The 16,811-nt window shown below is 55.1% G+C and overlaps 1 protein-coding gene and 1 pseudogene across 1 annotated transcript; one reads left to right on the forward strand and one right to left on the reverse strand.

Annotated features, from left to right (window-relative positions):
• Positions 1 to 4,026: 4,026 nt before the first annotated feature.
• On the forward strand, positions 4,027 to 5,064 carry LOC100278317 (uncharacterized). Its single transcript, NM_001371708.1, has 2 exons — positions 4,027 to 4,382; positions 4,797 to 5,064. Exons 1-2 carry the CDS (start codon positions 4,086 to 4,088, stop codon positions 4,878 to 4,880), a joined length of 381 nt encoding a protein of 126 aa, NP_001358637.1. The 5' UTR covers positions 4,027 to 4,085; the 3' UTR covers positions 4,881 to 5,064.
• Positions 5,065 to 5,536: 472 nt separating this feature from the next.
• LOC103648641 (F-box protein 7-like) lies at positions 5,537 to 7,580 on the reverse strand (annotated as a pseudogene).
• Between the last annotated feature and the right edge of the window lie 9,231 nt (positions 7,581 to 16,811).

Here is a 16,811-nt window from a genome sequence, read left to right on the forward strand (position 1 = left end):
TCCGGCGAAGCACCGGACAGTGTCCGGTGTCACACCGGACTGTCCTGTGTGCCAGCGGAGCAACGGCTACTTCGCGCGCAACGGTCGACTGCAACACATTTAATGCGCGCCTGCGCGCGCAGAGGACAGAGCACGCGCAGTTGGCGCACCGGACAGTCTACAGGACCTGTCCGGTGCACCACCGGATAGCCCAGAGGCCCCACAAGTCAGAGCTCCAACGGTCGAACTCCAACGGTCTGCTAACGTGGCTGGCGCACCGGACAGTGTCAGGTGGCGCACCGGACTGTCCGGTGCGCCATGCGACAGCAGCCTTCCAACGACCATTTTTGGTGGTTGGGGCTATAAATACCCCAACCACCCCACATTCAATGGCATCCAAGTTTTCCAAGTCCAGAATCACTCCAAATCAAATAATGACTAGAGAGAGAGAGAGCGACATTTGTATTCATTTGAGCTCTTGCGCTTGGATCGCTTCTTTTCTTTCTCATTCTTCTTGTGATCATACTCAATTGTAACCAAGGCAAGAGACACCAATTGTGTGGTGGTCCTTGCGGGAACTTCGTGTTCCGTTTGATTGAGAAGAGAAAGCTCACTCGGTCTAAGTGACCGATTGAGAGAGGGAAAGGGTTGAAAGAGACCCGGTCTTTGTGACCACCTCAACAGGGAGTAGGTTTGCAAGAACCGAACCTCGGTAAAACAAATCATCGTGTCTCGCTCTTTATTTGCTCACGATTTGTTTTGCGCCCTCTCTCTCGGACTCGTTTATATTTCTAACGCTAACCCGGCTTGTAGTTGCGCTTAAGTTTATAAATTTCAGATTCGCCCTATTCACCCCCCCTCTAGGCGACTTTCAGAGACACGTTGGCGCTTGGCCTCGAGGATCTCTTTCTGCTTATGGAGGTTGCGGTTCTTGATGCGCAAGGCCCGCAACTGTAGTTGTTCCTCTGCTGAAACGCCGATGACTTCGCCATCCTCAGTGGTGTCCTCGCCCTCTAGTGGAGCGAAGCCTGGGGGAGGTTGCGGTTGTCCTCCGGAGCTGTAGGTGCGGAGGGTGCCTTCGGGTGTAGGTTGTTCATTGCGCCGTCTCTTGCTGAGTGCGTCGTCTTTGCATGCTTCTTGGTGGGTGGTGTCGACAAGAGCCTTGCACTTTTTCTCGGCCAGCAGCGCTGCCTTCGCTGCTTCGTCAACGGATGGGGCTGCCTTCGAGCTAGCTCTCTTAGGTGCCATCACGGGTGGTTTTTTTGTAGCACGAACGGTGGGCGCCAAATGTTGGAACTTGCTCTCCTGGGCAAGTTGATCCAACGGAGGAATGAAAGCAACGTAAACAAGATTTTGACTCGAGGTGGCGATAGCTCTGTTAATCCAGCCTCTCAAGGGCACTGTACGGGGGTATTTATAGGCGCCTGAGTGCCTAACGTCTTGGAGTAAGGACGCATGTGCCCTCAGGCGCCTAGGCTATCCCCGGAATATTCCCATAAAGTGGGGTTACAGACTGTCATTACAGAAAAGCTATTACAAATTGGGCCCATAATACACTTAGCCATGCGGGGCCTGTTACAATGGGCCGAATTCCACGTAAGCCTTCGTGTTCGACGAGGACGCGGGACGTGGGCGACCTCGTCGTAGGCCTTCGTCTTGCAGTGTAGTGGACGAAGGGTGGAACCCGCCAGTCGTTTTGCCTCCGTTGGTGCAGCGAGATTGACGAAGGCATCGAGCGAAGGGTAGCGTCTTCGCCTTCGCCCCAACATAGAGGTAGTGGCAGTGGAACCATGTGTGGCGTAGGTGGAGGTGACAGGACTGCGTGTGGTGCAGGTTAAGCAACACGGTCGCGTGGGGCACAGGTGGAGGCAACATGGTCGCGTGCAACGTGAAAGAGGACAACGAAAGAGGAACAACATCGCAATCGGCATCAAGAAGGGAATCGAGGTCGGGAGGTGAGGAGCCGACAAGGAGAAAAACATCCTCATAAAGACAACATGATGAGAGATGATGATGCAGTGGATGAGAAGATGAAGGCACCGGTACCCCTTGTGACTAGGGTAGCACCCGAGGAAAAAATAACGATAGCATTGTGATGCAAGTTTGTGAGGAGCGGTGGCAGAGGTGTTAGGATAGCAAGTACACCCGAAGACCCAAAGGTGTTCATAGGAAGGGGTGGCGCCAAAGAGGCAAAGAACGGAGTAGGATGGGGGACCGCCTTGGAGGAAAACGGTTGAGGAGGTGGCTAGTTGTGTTCAGTGCCTCATCCCAATAGCGGGTGGGAACAGAAGCCTGAAAAAGGAGGCAACACAACACGTTGGTGGTGATAACTCTCTATATATATATATATATATATGAATAATTCTTTTGACGAGTCGGTAAGGTTGTCTCCAACAAACCGTGTATATGGCCATGCAAAACACTGTTTTGCATTGTAGACAACACTGTTTATAGAGTTAAGTTTGAAATAGGGGATGCAATAGGAGAACTGCTAGAGATAGTCTAAGGGAGTGATTGGTTGCTTTCATGTGGTTGGGCCTAACTTAGGATCCTAGCGAGGCTCGATCGAGCCAAGCTCTATCAAACCACCCTGACGTGATTGGTTCACTTTTCTCTACTAAACCAGTATAGGAAAAAAAATTGTGTTTGGTTGGTTGCTTATAAAATAAACAATATTTCTTAAATAACATTTATGTTACAAGTGTGGTCTAGTTTTGTTGATAAAAAATGCAAGGAACACGATGATGGAATCGATTTATTAATTAGATATATAAATTAAGGGATGTGACACAAATTCTAAAACATGTCTTGGTTCTTATGTCCGCATCAGTCCAGTCTGGCTCCAGAGGAAATGTCATCTCCCATGTGCCCGTGTGTCCGCTGGACCTAGCTCAGAGGTGCTTTGAGAATTGGTTCAATCTGACCACGGATTAGAGATGGCAATGGGACCCGATCCCCGATTATCTTGGGAAATTCCTTTATTAGGGGATGAGGATAAGCATAATTTAGTCCCCACGGGATCGAAATGGGAAACTTTGTCTCCGTCAGGTTTGCGCCCATTCCCTGCATACCCGCCCCGCGAAGTTTTCTTAATATAAATTAGTCTATTTATGTTAAAATTCTACTAAATATTCAATACATGGCCTATTATAAAATAGCAAATTATACTCTAAAGAAGACATTTCTTGTATTTTATTTTTTGTTAAATTTATATTGAATTAATATAATCTGTTTTAATTTGTCTCTAAATATTGTATTTACTAACGAGGACAGATTTCCCGCGGGGATAAATTTCGTGATAGGGACGGGAGAAAAAGTCTCCTCATGAACGTTTGCGGGGATAGGGACAGACAATTTTTCTCGCCGCGGGGACGGGGATGGGGAGTCGTTCCTTGATGGGAAATTCTCTATTGCCATCTCTACCATGGATAGTATCTAGGCAACCAAACACGCGTTGATTGTTTCTACTAGACTTGGTCCTAACCTCATGCAGGCAGTAGGCAACCAATAACTCCCTAAGGACTTGTTTGGATTGATGTTAATCCATGTGGATTGAGTGTGATTGAGTCGGTTTAAATTCATAGTAAGTCAAAAATCCACCTTAATATATATTTATCCCCTGAAATCCACATGGACAAGACCTAAATATGCCGGGACAAATGCAATTCTTGAGTTCACTTTTCCTCGTGTAAAGCAGCCCATCGCATGATGCATGCAACAGGACACGGCCCTAGCCCAGTTTATCAAAGGAGGCCCAAAAAAATCTTGGTTTATCAAAGCCTTAGGGCTTATTTGTTTTAAGGCTAATCTATGTGGATTGAACGGTATACTCGATAATATATTTAGGGCTTGTTCGGTTAACTCTCAATTCATGTGGATTGAGTGGGATTGGATGAGTTTGAATCCTAAATAAATCAAAATTCTTCTTATTTGTTTTCAATCTTATCTAATTCATGTGTATTAGGAATAACTGAACAAGGACTTATATGGATCAGGAATAATCGAATAAGTCTGCTTGGGCCAAGCCCAGAAGCTGCCTGGTTTCCCCTAGCCGACGTCACGACTCACTCACAAGCACGACGACGGGGCACACGAGCTCACGGGTGATGGCGAACGAGGGCGTCGCGGCCGAGCGGGCGGTCAAGGCCCCTCCACCGGAGACGGAGAGCATCGTGTGGAGGGAGGACAAGGGGAGGTTCCAGACGCCCGACGGCGAGGCCTTCCTTCAGTACCGCCTCCTCGACGGCCGCGGGGCCCCCGCTGCGGCAGTGATGGACCTGGTGCACACGTACGTGCCGCGGAGCAAGCGCGGGCAGGGGCTCGCGGCGCGGCTCTGCGACGCTGCCTTCGCCCACGCGCAGGCCCGCGGCATGCGCGTCCTCCCCACCTGCTCCTACATCTCCGTGAGTATAACCACCCCTCCGGCCCGCCCTATGCCCCTCTCTGCTCTACACGAATTCCTCTCCGAATCCGTTTGTGCTTTGGGGGGAGATACAGCCAGCCATACAGGGAGGGATTCCTCTTCGTAGTTATGTACAGGCTACAGCGACGGGGAAGACCTGCTGCGCCGATTTATCTGACAAACTGAGATATCAATCGGTCGGCAAATGTTCTTTATTTTTTTCACTGGAGGAAAATGGTAAATGTTCTTCGAGGCTTCAACCACGGGAGTTGGTTTAATGGCGTTACAATTAAACACCGAATTGTTGTTTTTTTTTCAGTTGCTGACCTTGTGTCATCTAATCTAGAAGCGATTTTACTCGCTCAAGGCCGAATGAGCCTCCTGCTTCACTACTGACGCTGTTCGCGCGCTGCAGGACACGTACCTGCCTCGGAATCCGGCGTTGAAGGAGCTCGTGGACAAGGATCAAGAACCCCATCCCAAACCCAGCAGCATGTAGATGGTTGGTTGTTCAAGAAACCAGCTGCCACTTAAATAAGCAGATATCCAGAAATACCTGTCACTTGATGAACGTTTGCTTCTTCGAAGGCGTTGATGTCAGATGTTACACGTTGGATATCTCGTGCAGTGTTTCAGAACCATTTGATTTTGGAGAAGATAATAATAACAAAGCTTGAAATACATGTAGCTTTCTGCTGAACAACAAGTATAATGCCGATCATTCAGTGCTCAAGTAGCTAAACATCGTCCCAATAAATAAAATAATGTAAGGAAGGTGCAAAGGTTTAACTGTACAATCAGAAAAATATATATTCACACTACAGAGTTTTACAACGGTAGACTGATTGTTTTTGTAGTACAGACCCCACATTACTACAGGAGGGTGGTTCCACTTGTTTTGATAGTGAGTTTGTTTCCTCCCACGCTGTTTTCAAGCACCAACAAGGATTTCCAAGCATCAACATAATGTACAAATTGTTGACACAACAGCATGCAACCAACCGAGAAGTGGAAACAAAACAACACTGTGTATTTACACGTTGCTCTAGCAAGAGACCTGCGAGGGAGTGAAATCGTTGGCCATCATCATTTTAACCCGTAACAGGGCCATCGATCATCTCTCATTCTCCAACCGCCATCTCCGTCATCAAGAGCTCACCCAGGGACGTAGTAGCCCATCTTCTCCACTGGGAGGTTTAGCACCGAAGTATCAGCCTGAACAATTTCCGTACTTCAGTTAATCAATCATACAGTACTATGCCAGGGGACTAAAACAAAATTGCACAAGTTGCAGTTAACCATGGCTCCAACGGCTGGTCACTGCGAACAAGATATAAAAATAATGTACCTCCTCAAACGGAACAAACACAGAGGGTGACAAGCCCCTGCTGTGGGAAACGGCAGGCGCGTCTGGGTCATGCGTCTCATCCTCCTCCCAGCCCTCAACGAGTTCTAGTATGCTGCCCTTCCAGTTTTGCAGTTCAGTTGCATTCACTCTAAGCCTGCAGAATGTTGGCGCAAATTTCAAAGCCTAGGAACTGGCAAGAATCATCAGAGCCTGTGCAACGTCGCAACGATTTCATACAAAAATACCTAAGGTGCATTCTGACAAGCGTGCACCACTGCCCTGGATACAGGAGAGCCATTTCTATCTGCATGCCAGAAAGAGTAGCTCGTGTTAGGAAGAATGTGAAGGGCAGCTGAAGAAAGAATAAATCGTCTGAACTCTCACCTGGCCATCCTCTGATAGAATGTATTCGCTTTTAAATACACAATCAGCCTTCGATGCCCGGAAATGCATGCACTTAACAGCGTCTTTAATTTTATCTGGGGAGATCTGGTAATCCACAGGGATGAAAAAAAAAAGATAAATGGAGCGGGTGAGAAATATGCTGTTGAGTGATAAATGGCAACATGAGAGTTGTGATAGGGACCTTATAGAGAAACTTCCCGCTGGGGAAAAATCTCAAGTAACGGTAGTAGCAAACCTGAACATGAATGGGATGTATTGTCATTAATACCAACAGTTTAGTAACACTTAGAACATCAAACCAATAAGATAACAGAAAATAATATGTTTGTATGATCAGGATTTGTAAATGTGTCACGAGGGTAATGGACCACGATTCAAATGTTTCTTCATAATTCGTTTGAGCCCTTAATTAATTTTAGTTCAAAAATAAATAGAAATACATCCCAATCCAAATACGATACGATCCTTAAGTTTTATAGTGTAAAATTTAGAGTCCATTACCACTTCTAGTCACGAGTCACAAAAAAAAAGTGCCACCATACCACATTGACAGTTTTCTTGAATTGCCATTCTGTAACTCCGGTATGAATATGTGTGTTCCTGGCTTCCTGCTCACATAGAGACCTGAATAAGCAACAAATATCAAAGTCAGTGCAAATATATATGCCCACAATACTGAAGGTTCTATCAAATAGTATCAATATACAGCATAGCAGCAAAGCAAATTAGGAATTAAATCAAGAATTTTCAGACGGTTTTCAAGGAAAAATTAATATTTCCTGGAGAAGAACTATCTCCATGAATTGCAACGGGATGAGTCCTCAACCTAAAACTAACAATTCCAGTATACTTTCATTTTAACACACAATTGAGTCCCAGGAGCATGGCTACTGGCATACTGCAGATCTATAGATCATACTGATAAATTACAACTATATGTTGTATACTTGTATGTAATATCCATGATGTCAGATCTGAGTCTGCAGTATGCTCCGTCCAAATTGTAAGTCATTTTGGCTTCTAGATACATAGTTTTTTTTCTATGAACCTAGATATATGCTATTTCTAGGTACAAAAACTATGTATCTAGAACAGCCAAAATGACTTACAATTTGGAATGTTGGGAGTATATTATATGATATAAGCCTATAAGGCTTCTTGAATATTTACCATCAATTCGGATTCTTGGTCTCTGCAGCAACATTCTCCTCCAAGAGGAATCATACAACGACCGAACCATCATGTGGTTTGCCTCCATTCCACTCCTCTTCATAACATAAAATTGGATGCTTGAGAAAACGTAAGAACATGAAACTGAATAATGAAATCAAGTATACTAATCTGCCAAGTTTTCAAGCATGCAGCACGCCACAAAGTAGGATTACGTGCAGTATATTTCCACTTACGGCAGACACATGCAGCCCTCCCTAAAGTATATGGACTCATTCTTGCGCAAATCTGATGAAAAAAGGTTAAAAACAGTTACCCAAGCAGTTTGCATTTATCACTAGCAAGAAGGAAAAAACAATCCATTTTACTCCCCAAAGTTCCGCTAGAATCCGCTAATCAACCTAAAGTATTGTTTGCTTTCTTGAACCCCCTTAGACTACAATAAGGGTTGACAACACCCCTATGCCATAAATAGGGCCATGATGGGCAGATTCAGGAGACTTATCAATGACTTGGAGCTAAAAGAAATCCCGTTGGTAGGCAGGAAATTCACTTGGTCAAATGAGAGAAATGTCCCTACAAATTGTTGACACAACAGCATGCAACCAAGCGAGAAGTGGAAACAAAACAACACTGTGTATTTACACGTTGCTCTAGCAAGAGACCTGCGAGGGAGTGAAATCGTTGGCCATCATCATTTTAACCCGTAACAGGGCCATCGATCATCTCTCATTCTCCAACCGCCATCTCCGTCATCAAGAGCTCATCCAGGGACGTAGTAGTCCATCTTCTCCACCGGGAGGTTTAGCACCGAAGAATCAGCCTGAACAATTTCCGTACTTCAGTTAATCAATCATACAGTACTATGCCAAGGGACTTGTTGATACCATTTTAGGGCGCCAAACACTCAACACGAACCAGTGGCGGTGCTCTCTGCACAGGGGCAGACGGTCCACGCGCAGGGACCGAACGGTCCGCGGCCTGGTGCGAGGCTAGGGTTCTTCCCTGACGGCCGGACGGTCCGCGCCCTTGGGCCAGACGGTCCGCGCGTGCGCTGGAGCGGCGGAAGATCGCCGGCGGCGCCTGGATCTCGCTCCCGGGAGGGACTCCGTCGGCGAGGAGAGATCCTAGAAGTTGTCTAGGCTCGGACAGACCGACCTAAACTCATCTAATCGACGTAGAGTCGAAGAGAAGCGAAGAATTTGGAGATCGGAAGGTGTCGGAGACCATAATTAGGGGTACCCTCAAGGCTCCTAATTCTCAGCTGTTAACCCCCATCAGCACGAAGCTGCAAAGGCCTGATGGGTGCGACTAAGTCAGGGATCGGTCCATTCGAGGGACCCGATCACGCCTCGCCCGAGCCCAGCCTCGGGCAAGGGCAGCCGACCCCGGAGGATCTACGTCTCGCCCGAGGCCCCCTCCAGCGACGAACATACTTCCGGCTCGCCCAAGGCCCAGTCTTCGCCAAGAAGCAACCCTGGCCAAATCGCCACACCAACCGACCGAATCGCAGTAGCATTTAATGCAAAGGTGGCCTGACACCTTTATTCTGACGCACGTTCTCCAGTCGACAGAGCCGAAGTGACCGCAGTCACTTCGCCGCTCCACTGACCGGCCTGACAGAAGGACAGCGCCGCCTGCGCCGCTCCGACTGCTGTGCCACTCGACAGAGCGAGGCTGACAGGCAGCCAGGCCCGGCCTCAGGCACCATAGGAAACTCCGCTTCGCCCGACCCAGGGCTCGGACTCGGGCTAAGCCCCGGAAGACGGCGAACTCCGCTCCGCCCAACTTAGGGCTCGGACTCGGGCTAAGCCCCAGAAGACGGCGAACTCTGCTCCGCCCGACCCAGGGCTCGGACTCGGGCTAAGCCCCAGAAGACGGCGAACTCCGCTCCGCCCGACCCAGGGCTCGGACTCGGGCTCAGCCCCGGAAGACGGCGAACTCCGCTCCGCCCGACCCAGGGCTCGGACTCGGGCTCAGCCCCTGAAGACGACGAACTCCGCTTCGCCCGACCCCAGGGCTTGGACTCAGCCCTGGCCTCAGCCGACGGTCTCCGCCTCGCCCGACCCAGGGGCTCGAACTCGACCTCGGCCTCGGAAGACAGACTCGACCTCGACCTCGGAGGAGCCTCCACATCGCCTAACCTAGGGCGCGGACCGGCCACGTCAACAGGAGGCGCCATCATTACCCTACCCCAAGCTGACTCAGGCTACGGGAAACAAGACCGGCGTCCCATCTGGCTCGCTCCACCAGACAAGCAATGATGGCGCCCCGCACGCTCTATGACGACGGCGGCTCTCAGCCCCCTTACGGAAGCAAGAGGACGTCAGCAAGGACTCGACAGCTCCGACAGCTGTCCTTCCAGCAGGCTCCAGCACTCCTCCGACGGCCACGACACCACACGAACCGGGTGCCAAAACCTCTCCGGCTGCCACGATGGCATGTACTTAGGGCGCTAGCTCTCCTCCGCTAGACACGTTAGCACTCTGCTACACCCCCATTGTACACCTGGATCCTCTCCTTACGCCTATAAAAGGAAGGACCAGGGCCCCCTTAGAGAAGGTTGGCCGCGCGGGAGGACGGGGCGACGCGTAAAGTCCCTCGCTCTCTCCTACGCGGACGCTTGTAACCCCCTACTGCAAGCGCACCCGACCTGGGCGCAGGACAACACGAAGGCCGCGGGTTTCCCCTATTGCCTGTCTCCCTCCTTTGTTCCCCCCTTCGTGCTCCGTCTCGCGCCGACCCATCTGGGCTGGGGCACGCGGCGACATTTTACTCGTCGGTCCAGGGACCCCCCGGTCTCGAAACGTCGATACTTGGCGCGCCAGGTAGGGGCCTGCTGCGTGTTGACGAACAACTTCCCGTCAAGCTCCAGATGGGCAGTCTCCAGCAACCTTTCCAGCCCGGGACGGTGCTCCATTTCGAGAGTCTTGAGTTCATGTCCCTCGACGGCAGCTACGACATGATACTCCTTCCCCCGCCGTGCGACAGCGATAATGGCGGCCGACAGCCCGCCCGCCGGCGGCGGAATCGACGACGTCTTCCCCGCATGGTGGAAGAACAACATTCGAGCTCACCCCGCCCTCTCCCCCGCCGACGGAGGAGGAGGCGGGGCAACCAAGGCCAAGCAGAAGGCGGCACCTCGTCGGCTGTCGAGCGAGTCGACGGCGCCGGCGCCCCAACGGGGGGCACATCGGTCATCGACCTCACGTTTGAGACGAAGACGAGCGCCGTCTCCCCGCAACGCGCCAGTTCCAAGCAAACGGACGACGCCAGCACGCTCGCGAAAGGCTTGCTGGGCGTCACCCTCGTACCTGAGACGACGGTGCAGATAGTCCCTGATGTGACTTCATCACCGCCCGTCGACCAAGAGGTACCGACCGATTCCCATCTCACGCCTCTTGGATTCAGCCTCGATACGCCAAGCGGCTTCGCTTTGGCGGACGCTCTCGTAGAGGCGAGTCCGAACCCTCTAGGGTATCGTATGCGGTCACCCTGGGACCGGCTGACGGACGTCTCGACCTACGGGCCCTCGGGGTCCGAGGAAGATGACGTGCCCGACTTCTGTTGGGATTTCTCCGGACTTGGTAACCCCAGTGCCATGCGGGACTTCTTGACCGCATGCGACTACTGCCTTTCCGACTGTTCCGACGGTAGCCGCAGCCTCGGCGACGAGGACTGCGGCCCAAGTCGCGAATGTTTCCACGTCGATCTAGGGGGTCCCTCCGAAGGCAACCATCTTGGTATGCCGGAGAACGGTGATCTCCCTAGGCCTGTGCCTCACGTTGACATCCTACGAGAGCTAGCAGTGGTCCCCGTTCAGGCGGGGGGTCATGACCCACAGCTCGATCAAATCCGCGGGGTGCCGGCCAGGCTCGACGAGGGAGCAGGAGCACTTGAGCCGATCCGCCGGGACGTCGGGCAGGAATGGGCGGGCCAACCTCCGGCCGGAGAAATGCATCATCTACCCCAGGGTATCCAGCACCGCATCGCCGACGATGTCAGGGTGAGGCCGCCACCCGCTTCCAGTGGGGTCGGCCAGAACCTGGCTGCAGCGGCAATGCTTCTCCGCGCGATGCCGGAGCCATCAACCACCGAGGGGCGGCGAATCCAGGGAGAGCTCAAGAATCTCCTGGAGGGCGCCGCGGTCCGACGGACCGAAAGCTCGGCCTCCCAAAGGCAGGGGTACCCCTCGGAACATCGCGCCGTGACCTCCTGATTCATGCGGGAAGCCTCGGTCCACACCGGGCGCACGCGCAACACAGCGCCTGCGGCCCCGGGACACCTCGGCAACGAGCACCATCACCGCGACCGTCGGACCCAACTCGACAAGAGGGTGCGCCGAGGCTACCACCCCAGGCGTGGGGGACGCTACGACAGCGGGGAGGATCGGAGTCCCTCGCCCGAACCACCCGGTCTGCAGGCTTTCAGCCGCGCCATACGACGGGCGCCGTTCCCGACCCGGTTCCGAACCCCGACTACTATCACAAAGTACTCGGGGGAGACGAGACCGGAACTGTGGCTCGCAGACTACCGGCTGGCCTGCCAACTGGGTGGAATGGACGATGACAACCTCATCATCCGCAACCTCCCCCTGTTCCTCTCCGACACCGCTCGCGCCTGGTTGGAGCACCTGCCTCCGAGGCAGATCTCCAACTGGGACGACCTGGTCCAAGCCTTCGCCGGCAATTTCCAGGGCACGTACGTGCGCCCTGGAAACTCCTGGGACCTCCGAAGCTGCCGGCAGCAGCCGGGAGAGTCTCTCCGGGACTACATCCGGCAATTCTCGAAGCAGCGCACCGAGCTGCCCAACATCACCGATTCAGATGTCATCGACGCGTTCCTTGCCGGCACCACCTGCCACGACCTAGTGAGCAAGCTGGGTCGCAAGACCCCCACCAGGGCGAGCGAGCTGATGGACATCGCCACCAAGTTCGCCTCTGGCCAGGAGGCGGTTGAGGCTATCTTCCGGAAGGACAAGCAGCCCCAGGGCCGCCCACCGGAAGATGCCCCCGAGGCGTCAACTCAGCGCGGCGCCAAGAAGAAGGGCAAGAAGAAGTCGCAAGCGAAACGCGACGCCGCTGACGCGGACCTTGTCACCGCTGCCGAGTACAAGAACCCTCGGAAACCCCCCGGAGGTGCCAACCTCTTCGACAAGATGCTCAAGGAGTCGTGCCCCTATCATCAGGGGCCCGTCAAGCACACCCTTGAGGAGTGCGCCATGCTTCGGCGCCACTTCCACAGGGCCGGGCCACCCGCGGAGGGTGGCAGGGCTCGCGACGACGACAAGAAGGAAGATCACCAGGCAGGAGAGTTCCCCGAGGTCCGCGACTGCTTCATGATCTACGGTGGGCAAGCGGCAAACGCCTCGGCTCGGCACCGCAAACAAGAGCGTCGGGAGGTCTGTTCGGTGAAGGTGGCGGCGCCAGTCTACCTAGACTGGTCCGACAAGCCCATCACCTTCGACCAAGCCGACCACCCCGACCACGTGCCGAGCCCGGGGAAATACCCGCTCGTTGTCGACCCCATCATCGGCAACGTCAGGCTCACCAAGGTCCTCATGGACGGAGGCAGCAGCCTCAACATCATCTATGCCGAGACCCTCGGGCTCCTGCGTGTTGATCTGTCCTCGGTCCGGGCAGGCGCTGCGCCTTTCCACGGGATCATCCCAGAAAAGCGCGTCTAGCCCCTCGGACAACTCGACCTTCCCGTCTGCTTTGGAGCGCCCTCCAACTTCCGAAGGGAGACCCTCACGTTCGAGGTGGTCGAGTTTCGAGGAACCTACCACGCAGTATTGGGGAGGCCATGCTACGCGAAGTTCATGGCCGTCCCCAACTACACCTACCTCAAGCTCAAGATGCCGGGCCCCAACGGGGTCATCACCGTCGGCCCCACGTACCGACACACATTCGAATGCGACGTCGAGTGCGTGGAGTACGCCGAGGCCCTCGCCGAATCCGAGGCCCTCATCGCCGACCTGGAGAGCCTCTCGAAGGAGGTGCCAGACGTGAAGCGCCACGCCGGCAACTTCGAGCCAGCGGAGACGTTTAAGTCCGTCCCCCTCGACCCCAGCAGCGACGCCTCCAAGCAGATCCGGATCGGCTCCGAGCTCGACCCCAAATAGGAAGCAGTGCTTGTCGACTTTCTCCGCGCAAACGCTGATGTTTTCGCGTGGAGTCCCTCGAACATGCCCGGCATACCGAGGGATGTCGCCGAGCACTTGCTGGATATCCAAACCGGAGTCCGACCCGTCAAGCAGCCTCTGCGCCGATTCGACGAAGAAAAGCGCAGAGCCATAGGCGAGGAGATCCACAAGCTAATGGCGGCAGGGTTCATCAAAGAGGTATTCCATCCCGAATGGCTTGCCAACCCTGTGCTTGTGAGAAAGAAAGGAGGGAAATGGCGGATGTGTGTAGACTACACTGGTCTAAACAAAGCATGTCTGAAGTGTCGGCGTTTCGAGACCCGGGGGTCCCTGGGCCGACGAGTGAAATGTCGCCGCGTGCCCCAGCCTAGATGGGTCGGCGCGAGGCCGAGCGCGAAGGGGGGAAAATTGGCCGGAGGCGGGCATGAGAGAGGTGGAAATCCCGCGGCCTTCGTGTTCGTCCCGCGCCCAGGTCGGGTGCGCTTGCAGTAGGGGGTTACAAGCGTCCACGCGGGAGAGGGAGCGAGCGGCCTCACGCGAGCGCCTGTCCCGTCCTCTTCCCCGCGCGGCCAACCCTCTGTAAGAGGGCCCTGGTCCTTCCTTTTATAGGCGTAAGGAGAGGATCCAGGTGTACAATGGGGGGTGTAGCAGAGTGCTACGTGTCTAGCGGAGGAGAGCTAGCGCCCTAAGTACATGCTGTCGTGGCAGCCGGAGAGGTTTTGGCACCCGGTTCGTGTGGTGTCGTGGCCGTCGGAGGAGCGCTGGAGCCTGGAGGAAGGACAGCTGTCGGGGCTGTCGAGTCCTTGCTGACGTCCTCTTGCTTCCATAAGGGGGCTGGGAGCCGCCATCGTCATAGAGTGTGCGGGGCGCCATCATTACTTTGTCTGGCGGAGCGAGCCAGATGGGACGCCGGTCTTGTTTCCTGTAGCCTGAGTCAGCTTGGGGTAGGGTAATGATGGCACCTCCTGTTGACGTGGCCGGTCCGCGCCCTAGGTTGGGCGATGTGGAGGCTCCTCCGAGGTCGAGGTCAAGTCTGTCTTCCAAGGCCGAGGTCGAGTCCGAGCCCCTGGGTCGGGCGAGGCGGAGTTCGTCGTCTTCAGGGGCTGAGCCCGAGTCCGAGCCCTGGGTCGGGCGGAGCGGAGTTCGCCGTCTTCAGGGGCTGAGCCCGAGTCCGAGCCCTGGGTCGGGCGGAGCGGAGTTTGCCGTCTTCCGGGGCTTAGCCCGAGTCCGAGCCCTGGGTCGGGCGGAGTGGAGTTCGCCGTCTTCCGGGGCTTAGCCCGAGTCCGAGCCCTGGGTCGGACGGAGCGGAGTTCGCCGTCTTCAGGGGCTGAGCCCGAGTCCGAGCCCTGGGTTGGGCGGAGCGGAGTTCGCCGTCTTCCGGGGCTTAGCCCGAGTCCGAGCCCTGGGTCGGACGAAGCGAAGTTTCCTATGGTGCCTGAGGCCGGGCCTGACTGCCTGTCAGCCTCACTCTGTCGAGCGGCACAGCAGTCGGAGCGGCGCAGGCGGCGCTGTCCTTCTGTCTGGCCGGTCAGTGGAGCGGCGAAGTGACTGCGGTCACTTCGGCTCTGTCGACTGGAGGACGCACGTCAGGATAAAGGTGTCAGGCCGCCTTTGCATTAAATGCCCCTGTGATTTGGTCGGTTGGCGTGGCGATCTGGCCAGGGTTGCTTCTTGGCGAAGACTGGGCCTCAGGCGAGCCGGAAGTATGTTCGTCGCTGGAGGGGAGCCTCGGGCGAGACGGAGATCCTCCGGGGTCGGCTGCCCTTGTCCGAGGCTGAGCTCGGGCGAGGCGTGATCGAGTCCCTCGAATGGACCGATCCCTGACTTAGTCGCACCCATCAGGCCTTTGCAACTTTGTGCTGATGGGGGTTACCAGCTGAGAATTAGGAGCCTTGAGGGTACCCCTAATTATGGTCCCCGACAGTAGCCCCCGAGCCTCGAAGGGAGTGTTAACACTCGCTTGGAGGCTTTTGTCGCACTTTTTTGCAAGGGGACCAGCCTTTCTCGGTTGCGTTTTGTTCCGGTGGGTGCGCGCGAGCGCACCCGCCGGGTGTAGCCCCTGAGGCCTCAGAGGAGTGGTTTGACTCCTCCGAGGTCTTAATGCCTCGCGCAATGCTTCGGCTGGTCTGGTCGTTCCCTCATGCGAGCTGGCCGTAGCCCGGGTGCACGGTCGGGTTCCAAGTTCTCGGGCTGGTATGTTGACGTTGTCAACGGTTTGGCCGGAGCCGGGTTTGCGAGAGCAGCCCCCGAGCCTCTGCACAGGGCGAGAGGACGGTCAGGGTCAGACTCGACTTTTTTACATACGCCCCTGCGTCGCCTTTCCGCAAGGAGGAGGGGGGGGAGAGCGCCATGTTGCCCTCGGAGGGCGCCGAACATGGTGTCTCCAGTGAGCTGCCGGCGGGTAATCCGAGTGGACGCCCGTGCCCCATTTGTTAGGGGTCGGCTAGAGGCCCAGAGGCGCGCCCAAAAGTACCTGCGGGTGATCTGCCGGACCCGGTCCCCTGTCGACGGGGTCCGAGGGCTCGATGCCTCCCTCTGATGGGATTCCATTACAAGATCGTTCCCGCTGGTCTCAGAAATGTCCTAGGGTACCTCAGGAGCGTAGCCCGAGCCTTGGTTATGTATCGAACGTACCCATGGTCATCCCTCGCTCTGTGTCTGAGGCGGCTGTGAACCCTTCGAGGGCCAGCCTTCGAACCCCTGATCAGTAGTGGGCGCGGAGCCCGAGTGGCCTGAGGCAGCCGTTGAACCCTTCCGAGGGGTCGGCCTTCGAACCTCTGACCAGTAGTGGGTGTGGAGCCCACGCGCTCTGAGGCGGCTGTTGAACCCCTCCGAGGGGCCAGCCTTCGAACCTCTGATCAGTAGGGAGGCTCGGAGCCTGTTTCCTTCACGGAGAAGGGTCCTTTTCGGGGTATCCCCCTTTCCCGGTCCCTGTTGTAAGAGAGAGAAAGAGGAAGAGGAAAAGGACACGAAATCAAATGACGTGGCGTACCTTTTTTGACGCGGTCATTATGGCGAAGGCGAAGCGTCGCTCGCTTCCCCTGCCAGAGGCGCCGCCTTTCCCGCCGCGGAGTTGATGCGACGGGGCGTGCGGTTCACGGGGCGGCCGTTGCGCGTGCGCGAGCCGTTCGAGGAACGGAACACGGGCGCGTCGTCTTCACACCGTGAGAGAGGGTTCTCTCGGTGCCCCCGGATGGGACGTAAGCTTGGTTGACGACGTGACCGCTGCTCCTGCCCGCCTGCCACCGCCATTACTGCCGGCCCATTTTTGGCCGCATTGACCGTCGCACCTGGCTGGCGCTGCTGGGTCGTGCGCTGGGTCGCCTCGAGTCGCGGTACTGGTTCCGCAGTCGAGGAGGCGC

This window comes from Zea mays, chromosome 2, assembly GCF_902167145.1.
Source record: "Zea mays cultivar B73 chromosome 2, Zm-B73-REFERENCE-NAM-5.0, whole genome shotgun sequence".
Lineage (NCBI taxonomy): Eukaryota > Viridiplantae > Streptophyta > Magnoliopsida > Poales > Poaceae > Zea > Zea mays.

Coding starts and splice junctions, on each gene's coding strand:
- LOC100278317 (NM_001371708.1), top strand. CDS start 4,086: ATGGCGAACGAGGGCGTCGCGGCCGAGCGGGCGGTCAAGGCCCCTCCA. Junction 4,383..4,796: donor CCACCTGCTCCTACATCTCC/GTGAGTATAACC, acceptor CGCGCGCTGCAG/GACACGTACCTGCCTCGGAA.